This window comes from Lepisosteus platostomus, chromosome 6 (assembly GCF_059453375.1).
Source record: "Lepisosteus platostomus isolate fLepPlt1 chromosome 6, fLepPlt1.hap1, whole genome shotgun sequence".
Classification (NCBI taxonomy): Eukaryota; Metazoa; Chordata; class Actinopteri; order Semionotiformes; family Lepisosteidae; genus Lepisosteus; species Lepisosteus platostomus.
This window is the reverse complement of record NC_142616.1, coordinates 34,775,713-34,793,392: the sequence shown is the minus strand read 5'-3', so window position 1 is coordinate 34,793,392 and position 17,680 is coordinate 34,775,713. Positions and strand designations below refer to the sequence as shown.

The following is a 17,680-nucleotide window of genomic DNA, read 5'->3' as shown; positions in this document are numbered from 1 at the left end:
CAGACAGCTGAATTTCACATCAATTTTATATTAATCCGGCATAGAATAGTAGCCTATGTACTGTAACCTTGACACACTTCTCCGCTGCTACACCTAATGAGGCCTGTGCAGGTATCAGAAAAATTACTGGAACAATATTTAGGGAGTCTTAGGTCTTAGTAATTCTTACTGATAAGTGAAAATAGGGAGAACCTCTGGAGGGTTGCGTAGGGTTCCCATGTACAAGGAAATCTGGATGTAACTATACACAGTACAGTATATATGAATAATAATAATTGCTTACACTTACTGTATATAGCCCTTTTCTGAATACTCCACTCAAAGCGCTTTACAGGTAATGGGGACTCTCCTCCACCACCACCAATGTCCAGCATCCACCTGGATGATGCGACGGCAACCATAGTGCGCCAGAACGCTCACCACACATCAGTTATCAGTGGGGAGGAGAGCAATGAAGCCAATTCATAGAGGGGGATTATTAGGAGGCCATGATTAGTAAGGGCCAATGGGAAATTTGGCCATGACGCCAGGGTTACACCCCTTCTCTTTTCGAGAAATGCCCTGGGATTTTTAATGACCACAGAGAGTCAGGACCTCGGTTTTACGTCTCATCTGAAGGACGGCACCTTTTTACAGTTTAGTGTCCCCGTCACTATACTGGGGCATTAGGACCAACATGGACCACAGGGTGAGTGCCCCCTGCTGGCCCCACAAACACCTCTTCCAGCAGCAACCTTAGTTTTTCCCAGGAGGTCTCCCATCCAGGTACTGACCAGGCTCACACTTGTTTAGCTTCAGTGGGTTGCCAGTTGTGAGTTGCAGAGTGATATGGCTGCTGCTATGCTATGAAGCACTGCCATGCAGCTGCTATGAAGCACTGCCATGTTCTTCAAATTCAAAACAACAACCCTAAAACACTACATTGTACAGGAATTAATAAAAGATTGCTACTAATGAGTCTTATACATGTGAATGAAATTGTTAATGATGGGGATGCTACATTAAATTGAAATAAATTGAAAATCTTGATAAATTAACTAAAGTTTCACATGAGAAAATCACAATTTGTATGAATAAACAGTAAAATAAAAAGAAACACAAAGATAGCAGCTTTTAGTATCTGATAAGAATACAGCAAAGCAATAACGTGATCACTATGCCTTAGTACATTGTTGTTGTTGTCCCTGAAAGTTTTATTTATAAACTTTTACATGGACTTCCAACAGTAATTTGTGTAAAAGTTAATTAGCATGGGGCAGCAGAAGATTAACTGTAACTGTAAAAAATAAATTTTGTGTTGAGAAACCAGCTAGAACTACCGTGTTGTTAATCTTGAAGGTTCAAATTTAGCTAATTCTAAGGAAAGTTATTTTGTGTGACTTTCTTAAAATAAACTGAAAATTTGTAGAAACTTGCCTAACCTCGGATATCCTGCAAACACAGAGCTGTTGAGACTGTAACAGTAATGTGACTGTGAAAAGAGGAACTAGCCAGTATTTCACATTTACTCCCATTAAGCACTGCAAACTTAAATAACACAAACTGCTAGTAAGTACTATTATACAGTATATGAGTGCTTTACCATTTTAAAAGAATTACCTCCTTAATGCATATTCATTACCTTAACAAAGCGCTGCCTTTAGATAAGAATATGACTTAATGGCATACTTGGGCTACACTGTAACATATGTTTAACTTGTTAGCTTTGTGACCACTCTAAGATTAGAATGTAGAGAATTCTACACATTATTCTAGTGACTTGTTTGGTTGACCTACACCTAAGAAGGAGTGTGAGACGGAAACTTTCATTTCCCCACAGCCTCCTCAGACACTTAAGGCTCTTACACACGAACACTGTGTTAAAAGCAGTTATAGATTAGGTGATTCAATGGTTTAAAAATCAAACGAGACAGCCTAGAACTAGAAGAAGAAACACATTTTAAGTAACAATCATCATTGTGTTACTCAATAACCATCCTTGCTAAAAACAAAGAAAAACTTAAAAGTTAAAAATGTATACCTTTAAAACAAATCCAAAATTGAAAAGCTGTCTCTGCGCAGTGTTTAGAAACACTCTCAGCACAGCATAAGGGATTTCAGTGTGAAATGTTCTTGTATAACAAGCTATTTAAATATACAGTGAACAAACAAAAGCTGACCGATAAAGTTAATTTTACCTCATCCAAATAATCTGACCTGTCAAAACAGGATAAACTGATAAATTAAGCAATGTCTGTTGTGTTCTTGCTGTATGACTTTATATATAGTGATATTTTACAGAATGTTTTTTAAATAAATTCAGTGGCTTTGGTTAACCTTTTCTTACTTCCTCAATCTCTGACACTGACAGCATTACATAAACAAGACAGGTTGAGGAAAACCTCATGCCAGAGTTAGTAATCTACATATTATTTAGTTTGGTATAATCTGTCTGAAAAAGCAATATCACAGATTACATAATTTATCCATACACATTAAAACACATACATGAACTGTACAATATACAGTACGAAGTGGTTCTGAACTTCAGAAAACGTAATGTGGAGTATCTGTACTTAAAACACAGTGAAAAAGTAATATGCCACTTCATATTCTCTTTTAACGTGGAATATAACATAATATGCATTCTCTAACTGGGGGTTATATGCAAAGAATTTACAGCAAATCTAGCAGTGAAACATAACCCCTGGAGGAATTTAGCAATACTGAAGACTGAAGACCAGGTGTTTTTGTACTATTACTATGTACTATGTTAAGGCCTTCCCAGTCACAGCAATTGGAGTGGGTTCTTGAAAAGTGTTTTATCACTATGGGGACCTGATGCACTATATTTTGCTGCAAGATAATATCAGTGATATTTCTTTCATTTCAAATATACTTTAGTACACACCACAGTCTCTGAATTCTCAGAGAACAGCTGCTGTTTGAATGCAAAAACTCTTCAAGCGTAGTTGAAGTGTTAAAAACAAATAAATCCTGTAATACTGTGCAACAGAAATGTTTTATTCTTAAAGGCGCAGTTGTTTTTTCCCATTGCAGTTTAAGTGAATATTTGTATACAATCTTTATTTTAATTAAAACATATTTAAAATGAGTCTAGAATTCAATCTTACATCAATTAAGCATAAAATACTTGGTTACTTACAACATACTCATCCATAAATTGACGCAGGTCTCGGAAGCCATTCTTTTCAGCAATATTGTTGGGATAGTCTCCGTATTTGTTAACTACACTGTAAGCCTGGAGAGCACCAGGACACTGCAACAAGACAGTTGTAAGCTTCTTCAGTCCATACTTAGCAGCAAAATGAAGCAATGTAGGCAACTCCTCATTCCGTTGGTCTGGCAGAGAGTATTACAATGTAGAGAGTATTACAATTAAAATTATAACAAAAAATTCCAACATGAACAATATTATATGTAATCTTGTACTTTGCAATGTCTTGCACACACTTTTTCCACTTTACTTTAATACACCTAAATGAAGGGAGTGTTTTTTATTTACTTTTTAATTACGTTTCACTTTTCCTTTGAAGCACATTGTGTGCTACTGTACTTTAACTTATCACTTACTGTACTGTATATACTGTACACTCAAGTGAAGAAAACTTGCAGAGAGACTACTGAGATTAATGATACTGCTGAGCCTAAGGTCAGAGATTCAAATTCACTTTCTGGTCTGATTTAACTAATAAAATCTTGATACAAATGATGATGTTTCTAAAAGTATTTCCTTCTAAATACAGTATCATGAAAGATGTACATCTGCATTACAGCTACAAAAAGGAAAGCATTCAAACACTGTAGCCTTCAAACTTCACACACATAATCTGACAGGCTGCAAGGAGGATCACAACCGTCAGTCATACCACCGTGTATGAAGACCACAGTAACACTAAAAATACTGAAACATACGAACTTCATGATTTCTACAGGTGATTTGTTAAGGATTATATAATGCTGAATGCTTTATCGGAATGTATAGATTTTGACACAGTCAATTCTAAAAAAATACAGTCCTATATTTGTGATGTACAGTCCTGGAGAGGAACTGCACACATGAATGACTGATGCCAATAGTCATTTTATTGTAATTTATTATTGTGCAGTAATTCAGACTACTTGCCAAAAAAAACCTCAGAACCCATTTGGAAAAGGAAATCTCGCACATAAGAGATTTTTTTTCTTTACAAAAAATGTACTTGTTCCCAATGGTTCTTGTATCTTGGAGAGATACAGTATATTAACAGAGAATTACTGTATATAAAACTATAATTATCAATTATAATTGCAAGGGAAAATGTCAGACCCTGAGCATTAACCTCCTTTGCAGTAACTCAGGTTGGGAACCGTGTGAATAATAGTCTGAGCACAGCTCTGGTTGCACATATTTCAGCGTTATGCATGAGTTTTTTTTTATAGTTATTGCATCAAATCCAGAGTACAGTAACATAAAACAGTAAGCCTCCCATTTGTTTCAAAATTAATTCCTTTTTTAAAATTACATAACCAAACCAACCAAACAAATTAACCGTCTGACTATGCAAATATAGTACACTTGTTGGCCTTCCCAGATATTTGTGTGCTACAGTATATAACATTTTAAAAGGAAAGATTAAGTATTTGTTACATATAGACAGTACATACGTTTTAAAAGTTAATATCAATGTCTTTTCTAAAATATAACAAACCTCTATAACATTGTGTTACAAAAACCTTCAAATGGTCTTCTAGCATCAAACACCAAAGACCGACAGACTATTGTATTTTAAATATTGCTGATGTTAAAGGTCAATTTGTTCAAATGTTAGAGGTTCTTAATAACAGTTTACACACATGCTGACATATTTTCTTCTTCCAGCTGGTTAATTCCAAATAGATGAAGCCCAGATACAGGCATATTTGTCTTCAATGATTCCGTCAGTAATCTGTCCAGTGATTCTCTACAGCATGATGTGATGTTAAAAGCCTAGAAGTAGAATGATAAAAAGAGAGCATGAGGAGAGACAGTGTAGGTAACATGAGACAATTGACATTTCTTTTTTTGAAATGCATTTTTTTATCTAAAAAATGCTGATATTTCACATTTTCTTTTTTCCCCATTTGTAGGTAAATCAAGCAATGTCAAGAGCCCAATTTAAAGGAAGAAATATTTTTCCCCAGTGTATATATCACATGCATTTATAAACATTAAAAACAGCCTATATAAAGGACTCCTTTTATTACTTTAGTTAACTTTGAAAATGCATTTAAATTTAATATTACTATACTGATTTGCGTATTTGCTAAAGACTACATAGTGTGAGTGGTACTCAGAAAAACAAAACTATTGGACAAACAGGTTGATTATACTTCACATATAGATACAGGCAGACTTATTGATGCATGATTGTTTACTAATGTCTTAGTATAATAAACATATGTTTGACTCATGTTTTCGTGAATCAACAAATTTAAAATGCAGGCTTATGATATGTCTGCATTTCAACAGGCATTTCTAGGGTCAGAAGACTGAGAGACTGTCTCATTAGCATGTGTGAAAGTGCCACAGCAGTAGCAAATAAATCACTTACCAAAAAAACACTAGAGTAAGTACAATTTTATCTGGACTCTGCAGGATTAGCATTAAAAACAAGTAGATGACTGATGACCAGATGACTGCAAAAAACTATCCCTAAGTCAGTAAACAAAGTCCGTCAAATAAATATAAAATTCATCCCTTTCTACCTTCTCACCTGGCACATGAACTCCATTGGATTTATGGCATTTTCAAGAAAGTTACTGATTTCCCCCATGCCAGTGTAGTATGTTATAGGCATCGAGCAGACAGTTAAGTCCCCACTGTACAAAGTCACCAAGACGGATCCAGAGGGCATGTCTACAAATAAAAAGAACATTGCATTCATTGCATTCAATTCTGAACTTCTTTCCATTTTAGCAATCATATACTGGAAATACTTCGTCAAGCTGTCTCTCCTCACATGTTTTGGTTCATGCGACTGTCAAGTTTATATTTTTATAGAAAGAGATCACTGACTGCAAGTTCTTGATCAACTGAAGCACTGACAGGAAAACTCCAAAACAGCTACAATTTTAAACTGTCTCTTATTTTGGGAGATAATCATGAGATGAAACGGGTTCTGCAAATGTTGCTCTTTTTCCAAACTTATCACAAGACATATTTGCACTTACCAGGTGCCTTGGCAGAGACTGTATATTCATTCTCCAACACACCTGACTCTCGTTTAGAGGCACAATTTTTGCATGAAAACTCCACTTCAGTTTTTATTTGTTTTTTTAACTTACATTTCAGAATTATGTACACATTCACCTGGGTCTGAAAAAAGCAAGAATAGCACCATTATAATATACTGTATTGAGCTACATCAGTGTCAATGGATAAGGGAATTTAACAGGTAGGTGCAATATAAAAAAAAAGAGAAAATAAACATACTTCCTCAGAAAAGTGTGAGAGCTAGATTTATCTAGTTTAAAAATCTTTTGTTTTCCATTTAGTTCAAAATATTCAGTAATTCATGTAATTCATGTAATTCAGTAAAAACAAACGTGACATGAAGTAACGTGATTCATCTCGTCCGATAGCACTATACTAAAATCAGAATTTAACCATTACATCCCAGGTGGATGAGAAAAAAGTATTGCTAACTTTGTTTAGCTGTACAGTATATGGCTTCTGTTTTAGTTTCTTTACAAAGGTTGCCAGTCACTTACAGAATAGATTACAATGCTCTTCTGCTGTAGAGATCCGAATGGTAGCTCCTATTCTTCTATGCTGCTCAAGCATTAAATTAACATCAACAGTTTATCAGGTCTTTATGGTTGTGGCACTGAGAATGTGTAATTCAGGTACAGTATATTGTAAGAGACTCAGCTCACATTGTCACACTGCAGAGTTCAAAATATCACTTGAAATGTTTCTAAATGCTTTTAACTTGTAAACCTTTATGAGCATCCAATGATTGCGTCTCTCTAGTGCTTCTTCTCATCCATGTATAATGCCCTGCTCAGCTTGCTATGATTTTATTATTAAAGGCTATCTATAAATAAACTCGCTCATCTTTAAATGAACTTTATTATTATTTTACAGTAGTACTATTACTTTTTGATAAGAGGCAGTGTAACACCCTTGCTGCAGATACTACTGTTGTACCTAGAGTACTCTATCTCCATTGGTCCAGTCAATCCAAATGGATACATTGTTGGGGGCAATTCCTGGGATGGACAGATGTCCTGTCCAAATGGGGGGTGGGAGCTGGGGAGTTGCATGCTCCCTCTTAATGGCACAGAAACCACAATTAGGTCTGTCTCAACGAGCTGATATGGCTGAGATATGGAAGTTACCTATTATTAGTTTTTGAAACGTTGATAGTATACAGACTGCCTTGCAACATAAAGCATCCACAAGAGAGGGATGAGCAGGAAATAACTCTTGATATTTCGAAAACATTAATCTAGTAAATACTGAGATGGGATGACTAGTCTTCTTTTATTATTAACTTTTTATATCTCCTTATTGTCTTAAGGTGGAAATGCAGTAACACATCTTATGCCGCAATGTTCTCTCATAAGCTAAAACTTACATGAAGCTCTAAAAAACCATTAATCACAATGGCCCAATTTCATATTTCCATCATCACTAAAAGAATGCTGTTTACAACTTTTTTAGAAAGTTTTTTGCTTCCTTCAGGTAAAACCAGTCAAGTCTTTGAAATCGGTTAAAAACAGAAGTGAAAAGTTTTCAAACAATTAAGTACAGAATTGACAACGTTCCTCATTTGGAACAAACAATTTTTCCATGTCAAAGGGGACAAGTTATTGGTACCATGTGACCATTAGCAAATATAACATGACCTTTTTTCTGTTCTGGTTTTTGTCTTAAATATCACAGATCCTTAATAACAAGAAACGTTGCTGTCGCACAGTGAAGAAGGAACCAAGAACTTACCCCACACTGTATTCTGTCTGGCAGAATGGCAACGCATTTGTCGTTGACAGATCTTGTGGATTCACTTTGGAGCTCTTCTTTTTCGACAACAAACTCTTCATGGTTAGGTTCAGTTTGCTTGGGCTCATCCTTCTGCTCAGCCTCTTTATCCAAGACATGATTTACCTCTGACTCTGCCTCGCTGTCAGTCACACTGTCGCAACCTGAGTCTCAGGAGAGTAAAGAAATGGATTTTATTATTTTAGAAAACGGCAGACCCTGAAGTCTTACTATTCCAAAATCACATTAACCCAAAATGGAGTTTGAAGATGAAAAAAGCGTAAAGAAGCTCTTCTAAGAAATTGTACTTGTGATTTATCGTTTATTTATAGGGATTTTCTTTCTTTTCTGAACAAGTTACCCATTAAGGATTCTAGCGGGGATGAAGAATTACTGCTACACTGTGACTCAAATTAAATAAAACTTAAACATTGTTTTCTCCTGAAGATACTGTCATTTCAAATATCAATATAATTTAAAATGTTCTCTTTTGTCTTTCAATATTTCAAATAGTGCACTCTTTCCTTCCTCTAGTCTTATGCATCATGGTAACCAAACAGTTAGATAGGCCTTCATCCTCAATACTGTATATAAAACTGCTCTACCAAAATTGTATTGTCTCCTTTTATCTACTGTATGTTTTAACTATAATTGTCTTTTCATTATTTTCCCCGACATTTTCTGCTAGCAATACTGCCTATGCCAAGAAACTTCTGTCCTGCAGGTGATTGATGTGCAACCTGTTCCAAGCAATTCTAAGAAGAAATAACTCTAAAACTAAATTAAATCTTGTGCTGATCTTTTTAATAGTAATAATTCAAAACAAAAACTGCTTTCATTCCAGTTAATTAAATTTATATTGATCAGACATGATTGCTAATCTAAAATAACACTGTATGAAATAAATACATATTTTTTTCATTTAGAGTCAAGTTATAACATTTCAAAGATATCAATAAAAATAATAGATATAATAGACAGCACAATGTCAATATGATGAATATAGTGAATTTCTTGTTAACTGTGGAGAGGTAATAATACTACAAGATTAATAATAGTACTAATAATAGTAAAGGACTATGACGTCCTGTACTTTGGTAGCATATCCTGCCCTTCTGATCTATTAAATTTTCTGTAAGAACTTAGCAAGTGGGGTCACTTTCATTCTTTTAAAGAGAAAAACAAAACTCCCTAACAGTTATTTTAATTTTACTTTACTATTTCCTGTTCATCCAGGATTAAAGTCTGGTAAAAGTCTTGTTCTCAATCTAGCCAAATCCTTTAACTAATGCTAGTGGTGAAAAATATTGTTTTATTGCTAATAACTGGCTTTTTTAAGTAATGGCTTCTAAAAAAGGTACAATAATATTGATAATTGTGTCCTTGAAAAATACCAACATGCCAATTTTATAAATCCTTCAAGAACTGACTTAGTGTTTAAAAATGATTAAAAAGAATGTATTAAAAAGATGAGAAAATCCATAACTGAATATATATGCATTTAATTAATTAAAATCCATCACCATCCCATCTCCAATTCATACTTTATTTTTAAGAAATTTGTATGCCAATGTCTTTCAAACTGTGAGTAACGAAATTCAAACCTGGGGATGTCATACTTGCTTATAACAGGATACTGTATGTTTTTTTACATGCACTGTGCTCGTAAGTGTCTTAATATACAATCATAAGAAAAATAAAAAAACATCTGTTTAGATATGGGAAATTGAAGAGACCGTATTTTATGTGGTTTGCAGTAGTGGTTTGTACTAGTTCACTAAAAGATGTAAGTATGAAGGACAGTACCAGTAATATACAATATTATTCAATGTAATTACTTCATACTTGATAAAAACCTGACCAAACTAAGTTTGGAGTAATTGCTGGTGAATATAAAACTTGGTCATTTTCACCAAGCTTATTGGTAACATCTTCTGCATAAGTAAACAATTAACTACAGTATATAATTACATATGGGCTAGCTCTAGAAAACATGGTTTTAAAGTTCTATCATTTAGAAGCATTTATATACAGATAGTGATATTCTGTTACACTGCATTAAAAAAGTACTCAAAGTACCCAAAAGTACTCAAAGTACTCATAATATCAATAACAAAATCAATAAAATGCTATAGATAAAATAGATAATATGCCTGCAAAGAAATTCAGCAATTTGCACTCTGTACACAATTACGCACCATATCCATTTTTAAAGTAAATCTTATGGCCACAGTTAAAAGTTTCCATGACCATCATATAAATTACTTGTTAAGCAGCTGCTGTATAAATTAAGCCACAAAAAGGAAGTACGGTTAGTTTCATGTTCCTTACTTTTTGTGTAAGGCTTCAATTGGCTATTTGATGATCAGGGCCTTTAGTAGTTTGCTGTGCATTTCAATGTGCATTTCAAATGTATTCTGTTGTAATCTATTATTCTGTAATAAATGCTAATTAACTACCAAAAAGTTTATACAAATCTACCAGTTAAAACTTTTTTCAATTCTTAATTTGTTTCTTAATAGTTAGGATTGTAATATCTAATGAGACATTTGAAAACAAAGGTTTATAAAACCTCAGTACCTTTATAGATCTGTTATCTTACTAGTTAAGGAATTCTAACATCAATTATTAAAGTAACGGAAGTTCAAACTTAAAATGTAGACTCTGACAACAAGGCATAGAAAAAAATCCCATTATAATCCCCCCAAAACCCATTATTATAGATTATCTGGTGTAATCCAAATCTTCTTTCAAATTCTTCATGTATTCTCTTTTGCTAAAAGCTATTTCATATCTAGAAGTACATTCAAATAGAGTAAAATATGTCAAACCCATTAGTATTGTCTTGTTTTCATATAGCATCTTAAATCCTTTTTTACCCTAGTTCACTTCCAACATAAGAATAAAATACAGGAAACCTACCTCTCCATTTGTTCAACATTAATGAAGTGTTAATGATGTCAACACTCTGATAAGACATCTTCTAGGTCACCAGTCAGATCATGTTAGACACAAGTTAAATAAAACAGCTCCAAGCAATTGGTGTTAAAACCAAAATGCAAATACTGTGCTTTAGCAGGGAGAAGAGAGTTTTCTGAAATGGAATACTTTTTCATCCAAGAGCAGGGTTCCTCTTTAGTCTTGCTTCCTTCCTTATGGAGAGCCCTCCCCTGCTCGCAAGAATAGTAAACAGCCTGAGAATAAACTGAAAAAACAGTCCTAAGACACCCAGCGGAGCCCCTTTGCTTTTATTTCTGTTGTAACCTAATCAGCTCCAACACAAAATGATGGAGTCACCACCTGTGCTATTCACCTGACTGAAGGAAAGAACCTTAATCTATTTATATCCATTGTGTACATCCTGTCTGTTGCTCTTTTCTGCAGTCTACTTCTGTTTGGTCTGTGTTGCTTTATTTTGTTGTTGCTATATTATTGTCCCAAGGAAAAACAAATTCATGTACAGTATGTATGTCTCCATTTCATTATTCTTCCTGGTATTGCCATCGTTTGCAATATAGTGTATAATATTTCAATCCAAATAATGCAAGTTTGTCATGTAATGATTTTTCTGTTTGTTTACGTTTCATAATTCACATAATTTGTAAGTTAGGTACCTTTTGTAAAGCTAATATTTGAAAACAACTCTATATTGCTCTGTATTGTTGATACTGTCATTATCAGTTGGTACAGCAATGTCTTACTTTTAAAAAAGGGCTGCTTTTGGCTAAAGATGTTAGCTTTCTGTAGTGGGAAAACTAAAATTATATGTTGCCTTGTCTCCTTACACTGTACACCATGGTATATTTATACACAAAGTATCACTTTGTTAGACCAAAAACAAGATTTTCAAAGTAGATTGAACTCTTATGTTGTGAACTGTTTTCTAGAAAGTAGTGGAAAAAACCCTAGAGCAATAGTTTTAACCCATGAAGTAGAAAAACTAAGGACTGCACATTTTTTAAAACTCTCTATTTTTCTACTGTACATTTGCCAATATTTATCTTAACATTTCCTGTAATATTAACTCATAAATTAATCAAATTAATCAATAAATTATGCTATAAATTGAATTAAAAACTCAAAAGATGAAGACGCTACTGAGAGAAAGTGGTCTGACATGATTACACATAACGGAATGTCACACTCTGATTCATCTTTGCAGCTACCGAACCATGAGTTCACTGAATGAAGTAATATATAATGATGATGTTACTTCCGCATACAGAGCCAAGGTTTCAATAATATATAGAGAGCTTCTTTGTTTTTTAAATCCTTTTAAGTAAATTGAAATGGAAAGATTCAGATTCTCCCGAAAGGGTTGGCACATAAATTTCACTCACTGTCACAAGGGAATTAATTCTTGACCTGTGATATAACACATAATTTTATTTTTTCCACACTTTACTCCTACTAGCAGTTAACAACCTAAAAATATATAACGGAACTGTAACTAGGGACCATGAAGAGGTATCAGTTTACTTGGTCCTCTCTAAATTACTATCACTATCAAGCTGAGTAGTAATGAACACAGAAGTTTAACTCTGTGGCCTATAGTACAGTGCCTTAGTATCAAAATACAACTTAAGACATTACTCAGGGAATTATCTTGTTCTTAAAATTATTAAATTAAAAATCTGTAACATGAATTTATAATAATCGTTATCACAAATCAAAATTAAACCACAAATGTAGCATGTCATGTTGATGAAATAAAATATTTTGTTTTTATTTTTTTTCTGAAAGTTCAGTGTTATCAATTTTAATTATAACAAGAACAATAATAAGGTACCAAGCAATCTTCTCCGGCATCTTAGAAGGTTTGTTATTAATTTATTTTGCTTCCACATTATGGCATGTCACAAGTAACACATATCCTAACTCCCAAGACTTCCTCTTACTACAAAATAGACTTACCAGTTTAAAATGTACACTGTTAACCATTTTAAGTAATAAAACTGCCTTTAGGCCAATCCAATGTTTCTTAATGTTTTTGAATCATACAGCGACTTCTTATATATCACTAAAAGTCTCTTGTTATCTTTTCAGTTACTGTATAATGTTAATTCAAAAATATTTTCGATGTTAATCCAGGCAGAGAAAATATGAAATAAAAAAAGCAATAAGGCTGATTTTACCAAAACTGTTAATGAGAAATTGCTTTCAGAAAATCTCCAGTGTGCCTCAGTTGTTTTAATTTGAGTATATAAACAGTCAGTTTTAACAGGATGCTGTAGGAAGTCACAGAAAGACACCACATGTTAAAAGTATCACTCATTCAGTCACAGTAATGACATAGACACAGAAAAGCAAAAAAAAATGAATTTTAAAAGCTTACTTGGTCTTGTCACAGTCTAACATTATTTAAAGAGATCAAACACCCTTCCTGTGTTCTAAAATACAATGGGAAAGAAGACACAGGTTGTTTCTTTTATGTTCAGTAAAAAAATATATTTTGTTCACCTCTGCTCTATATATGTTCAAAGACTGTTCACTGTGGGGAATCCTGCAAAGACATTTAAATATTTTCACACACAGGAAAGGTTTCATTGGCTTTCAATTGTTGTTAGTATTTTTCTGTAAAAATTACACACTCAAGATAACCTAAACATAAATGTTAGATAATACAATTAACCAAAAGATCAGAATGTCCCTAAACAGCACTTCAGAAAATATCATCAAAGCTGCTTGTACACACAATACGGTTGTGATATGACGATAGTAACATATTAACAAAATACACAACCAATGCTGACTTTTTGTAAACTACAAACTTACTATTCTGACCAGAAGGACGTGCCATTGCTGTTTTACAATAATTATTTACACAATAATTTGATGATGTACTGGACTTGCAAATTTCAGCTCTCATCCTTTTGGTAAAGATAGAGGATACATCATTGTGCTTAAACTTAAATGACCACCACAGTAGTAGCTACACGCAGCGGCATATAAAATTCTAAACTTTATGGGAATGTGCTGACCAGAGGATTGTTGGAAATATACTGAATGTTTATTGATAAAACAGGATAAAAGTACATTGCAAACATCTATTTAGTGTAATGGTTCAACCTTTGCCCAGAATCAGTGTTTTATGATATCTTGCAAGATATTTTTTGTCTCTTATTTACACACTTCAAACCTACATGAACACTCCTTTGATGAAACAGGCATATCTTATCGTATAGAGTTCCATAATAAGGTGGAGTTCAACTGCAACTCTTTGATTTGTATTAATGATATACTGTAACTGGATTCCATATTAACCATCCTGAAAAAATTATTATATTGTTGAGGTTATTTATGTTTTAATTATTTAAATCAGTTACTGTTTATTATGACAGTTAACACAGCTAGCATTTATTATGTTCCTAAAAAATAGTACTATGCAGCATTAAAAATTAGGGATTGTGCAGAACATTTGAACCTCTCGAATGACACCCACATTATGCAGTACATAAACTATAAATATAAATATATACTGTACAGACTGTACACTGAAAGTATAAATATATTTTCTTAAGTATTCTGATGAGTTGCTTTCTTTTACACATTATAATATTTTGTTCACCCAGCAACATATCATGTGACTTGACACATGTAGCACAAAGCAGCAGCAGAACTTCAAATGTGGTTTACGTATGCGGGACTATTTTAGTAACTTAACCATTTCTCTCATAGACAAGCTAGATTGCTTGCCTTTAAAGGGGCACTGCAAAGCACCATGTGTTATGAGGAATTATTTCTGCTTCTGAGCAGTTTTTCTTTTGAATGGAGACATATCTTATGAGCGTTTAAACACTTATAAGTGCTTAAACAAAACACCTCACTTCCATATCAGTTAGAATGTACAAAACACCAATATTTACAAAACATTTAATAATAATGTGGGATAAACATCCATGTTACAGAAGGAAGACACATTAAATTACCTTTCAAGATCCTGCTACATACACCAAGTTATCTTAAATACAAGATGTGTATGATCCCATTAGCAATCAGAGACCTATAATGTAAATGTGAGGACTAATTGAACGATTGCACAACCCTAATTGTACTCAGAGGAATGGAAACTAAGAATTTTAGAAATACATGAACAGTGAACTTCCCTTTCAGACAGAATGAGTTCATAAACAAGTATGAAAGGCCACATCACTGCCCTGGTGCTCAGAACCACTGAGGTTCTCTTTCGAAAGGCCTTTGGCGCTGTGTTGCATGCCACTAACTTGCCACCAGTGGAATCCTGTTGGCCTACATTGCTGTAACACAGCCCATATCCTAGGGAAACCATGACCGTGGATGGAGCGTCGCATCATCTCCAACATCCTGCTCCAGCCCAGCTCTGATATGCAAGTGATTAAGCTTTTCTAACCACTTCAAACAATTCAGAGCTGTAGGAGTCGAAGCCTATCCCAGCAAGCAATGGGTGTAAGGCAGGGTTCACCCTGGACAGAATGTCAGACCACTGCAGATGGATTAACACACATAAATAAAACCCTGGAAACTAAATATACAAAATATTCTCTTGGATATGATGACTGAAAAGTCTAAGACATAATTTAGCATACTCAGAAAATATATCAATAATTTTATGGGTAGAAGATAAGTCATTGGTCATAGTCATAGGACTTGGTACTTAAAATGTTCATAGGATTAACTTTTTAAAAGATTTCTAGTTCAATTTACAGTGCAGGTCCTCTTGGATTCAACGTACTTGGCCTCCTTTACCCTTTACCCATTTTAGATTGTTTATTCCAGTAAAACTCAGTTTTAGACCTCCAGTCAGGTCTTGGTGGGTGCCTTCAGGTTTTCATCATTTACAAAACCCATACCACAAAATCAGGCCTTCAGATTTCAAAGCAGACCATTGCCAACCCAAGTCCAGTTCGGAATTGTAGAATGGTTGATTCACCTTGTCAAAGTTGCATTCACAATTACAGTAGCAGTTCTACATATTGGCAGGTTATAAATGAGCTAAATGTGCCTCTAACACATAGCTTACTAGTACAGTTATGGAAACGACAATTATTAGAGGTAAACTAGAGGATAACTTCATGGTAACAGCATGTGACAGTATTAGCATGGATTTAGGAAGAACAGTGGCCAAGGATTGTTTTTAAATAACATGTTCAGGTTTCCTAAATGTTTTTAAGAAAATTACTGAATAATTTAACACATAGAAGTTATTGGAAAGTGTACAGTAAGATTGGATTAACATAGTTTTAACAGGCTCAGGAAATTTAAGGATATTAAGTTTGACCTGAATCTCTTAATGCCCTTGCAAAGTCAACCATTTTCTGTGTTCCATGTCACCTATACAATATAATTATTCTACCTCTTATCTTCTTGTTTTCAGATTGCATCAGTTTTAGCAAAACTGATTTTACATCATATTCACTCCTTGCATACTTCCATGGACTACTTCCAGCAATGATTTATATATTAACTGGTAATAATTAAAACCTGGACATGTAGAATTTATAAGTCAAAAACATTAATGTTTTAATGAAAGAGCCTCTTTCGTGTTTATTCTTGAAATTCCAAGATTTTGGAATATTGGCCTCTAGATATACAATTCTCTGTATCACAGTTCTGCATTCAGGAACACACAATAATAATAGCTAGTTGGCATTCTGAAAGAAATGCTGATTTATGTCTAACTGTTAATCTATTTCATAATTCTAAAATATAAAACTAAGGTTCTGAATAATAATATGTTCCTTCCCAATAGCTCTTAATTCTATTTTTTTTTATTTTTGTTAGTTTGTATGTTCTCCCCATGTTTGCATGGGTTTCCTCACACAATCCCCGTACTGGCAGGTTAACGGACTTTTGGGAAAACTGGCCGGCATGTGAGTGTGTGCATGTGTGCATGTCTGCTTTGCAATGGTGTCCTGTCCAGGGTGAGATCTAGCTCCCCTGCAAATACCACAAATGCCAGTGCCTTGCAAAATTTTAAAGTAAAGGTCTAAAGAAAAATGAAATACTGTATGTGATTGCATAAGTATTCATTTCCTGTGAACTCAATATTTGACACAGTTAGCAGCAATTACAGCTGCATGTTTTTGGTAGTGAAGGTCCCTTCTAACTTTACATTCCAGGTTTGCGCAACTTTTGCCCATTGTATTTAATTGATAAATTTGCTCAAGCTCTCTCAAGTTGCTAGGGAATCACTTACCATATGTAAAGCAGTTTTTTATTCTTTCCACAAATTCTCAGCAATAATTTTAGTCAGAACTTTGACTGCGCCACTCAAGGACATTCGCTTTTTTATTCTTAGGCCACTTCACTGGCCTTGTACTTTGGATCATAGTCCAATTAAAAGATTAATTTTATTCCCAGTTTTATATCCTTAGCAGACTTGCTAGTATTTGCCTGTTCTTTGCTCTGTCCATTTTTCCTTCAATTCTAACAAGCTTTCCAGTCCCTGCTGAGAAGAAGCAACCACATACTGTAGCATGATAATGCAACCACCATGCTTGACTGTAGGCTACCGTAGACACAGAGATGAGCTTTCAATTTGGTCTTTTCTGAATATAAAACAGTTTTCTTTATGTTTGTAGTATAACCTAAATGCTTTCTTCTAAACCCCTCCACAGGTTTGCCACCCTACCATACAAGTGTACAGTATGTGAATTGTTGACCTTTCCTCTCATCTCAGCAATTGAACTTTGCAGT

General features: G+C 34.1%; 1 protein-coding gene across 7 annotated transcripts in view; it reads right to left on the bottom strand.

Annotated features, from left to right (window-relative positions):
- Positions 1-17,680, bottom strand: part of pik3ap1 (phosphoinositide-3-kinase adaptor protein 1) — a 41,869-nt gene that overhangs the window by 15,587 nt on the left and 8,602 nt on the right. For 4 of the 7 annotated variants that reach the window (XM_088635639.1, XM_088635635.1, XM_088635638.1 and 1 more), the window contains 5 exons: positions 7,967-8,175; positions 6,193-6,337; positions 5,736-5,878; positions 4,837-4,969; positions 3,146-3,342 (listed from right to left, as the gene is read on the bottom strand). In XM_088635639.1, the coding sequence (XP_088491765.1) occupies positions 3,146-3,342; positions 4,837-4,969; positions 5,736-5,878; positions 6,193-6,337; positions 7,967-8,175 (827 nt within the window). Of the gene's footprint in view, positions 1-3,145; positions 3,343-4,836; positions 4,970-5,735; positions 5,879-6,192; positions 6,338-7,966; positions 8,176-10,927; positions 11,337-17,680 lie in introns of those variants that run through there. The other 3 variants (XM_088635640.1, XM_088635641.1, XM_088635637.1) reach the window with 3 other exon arrangements.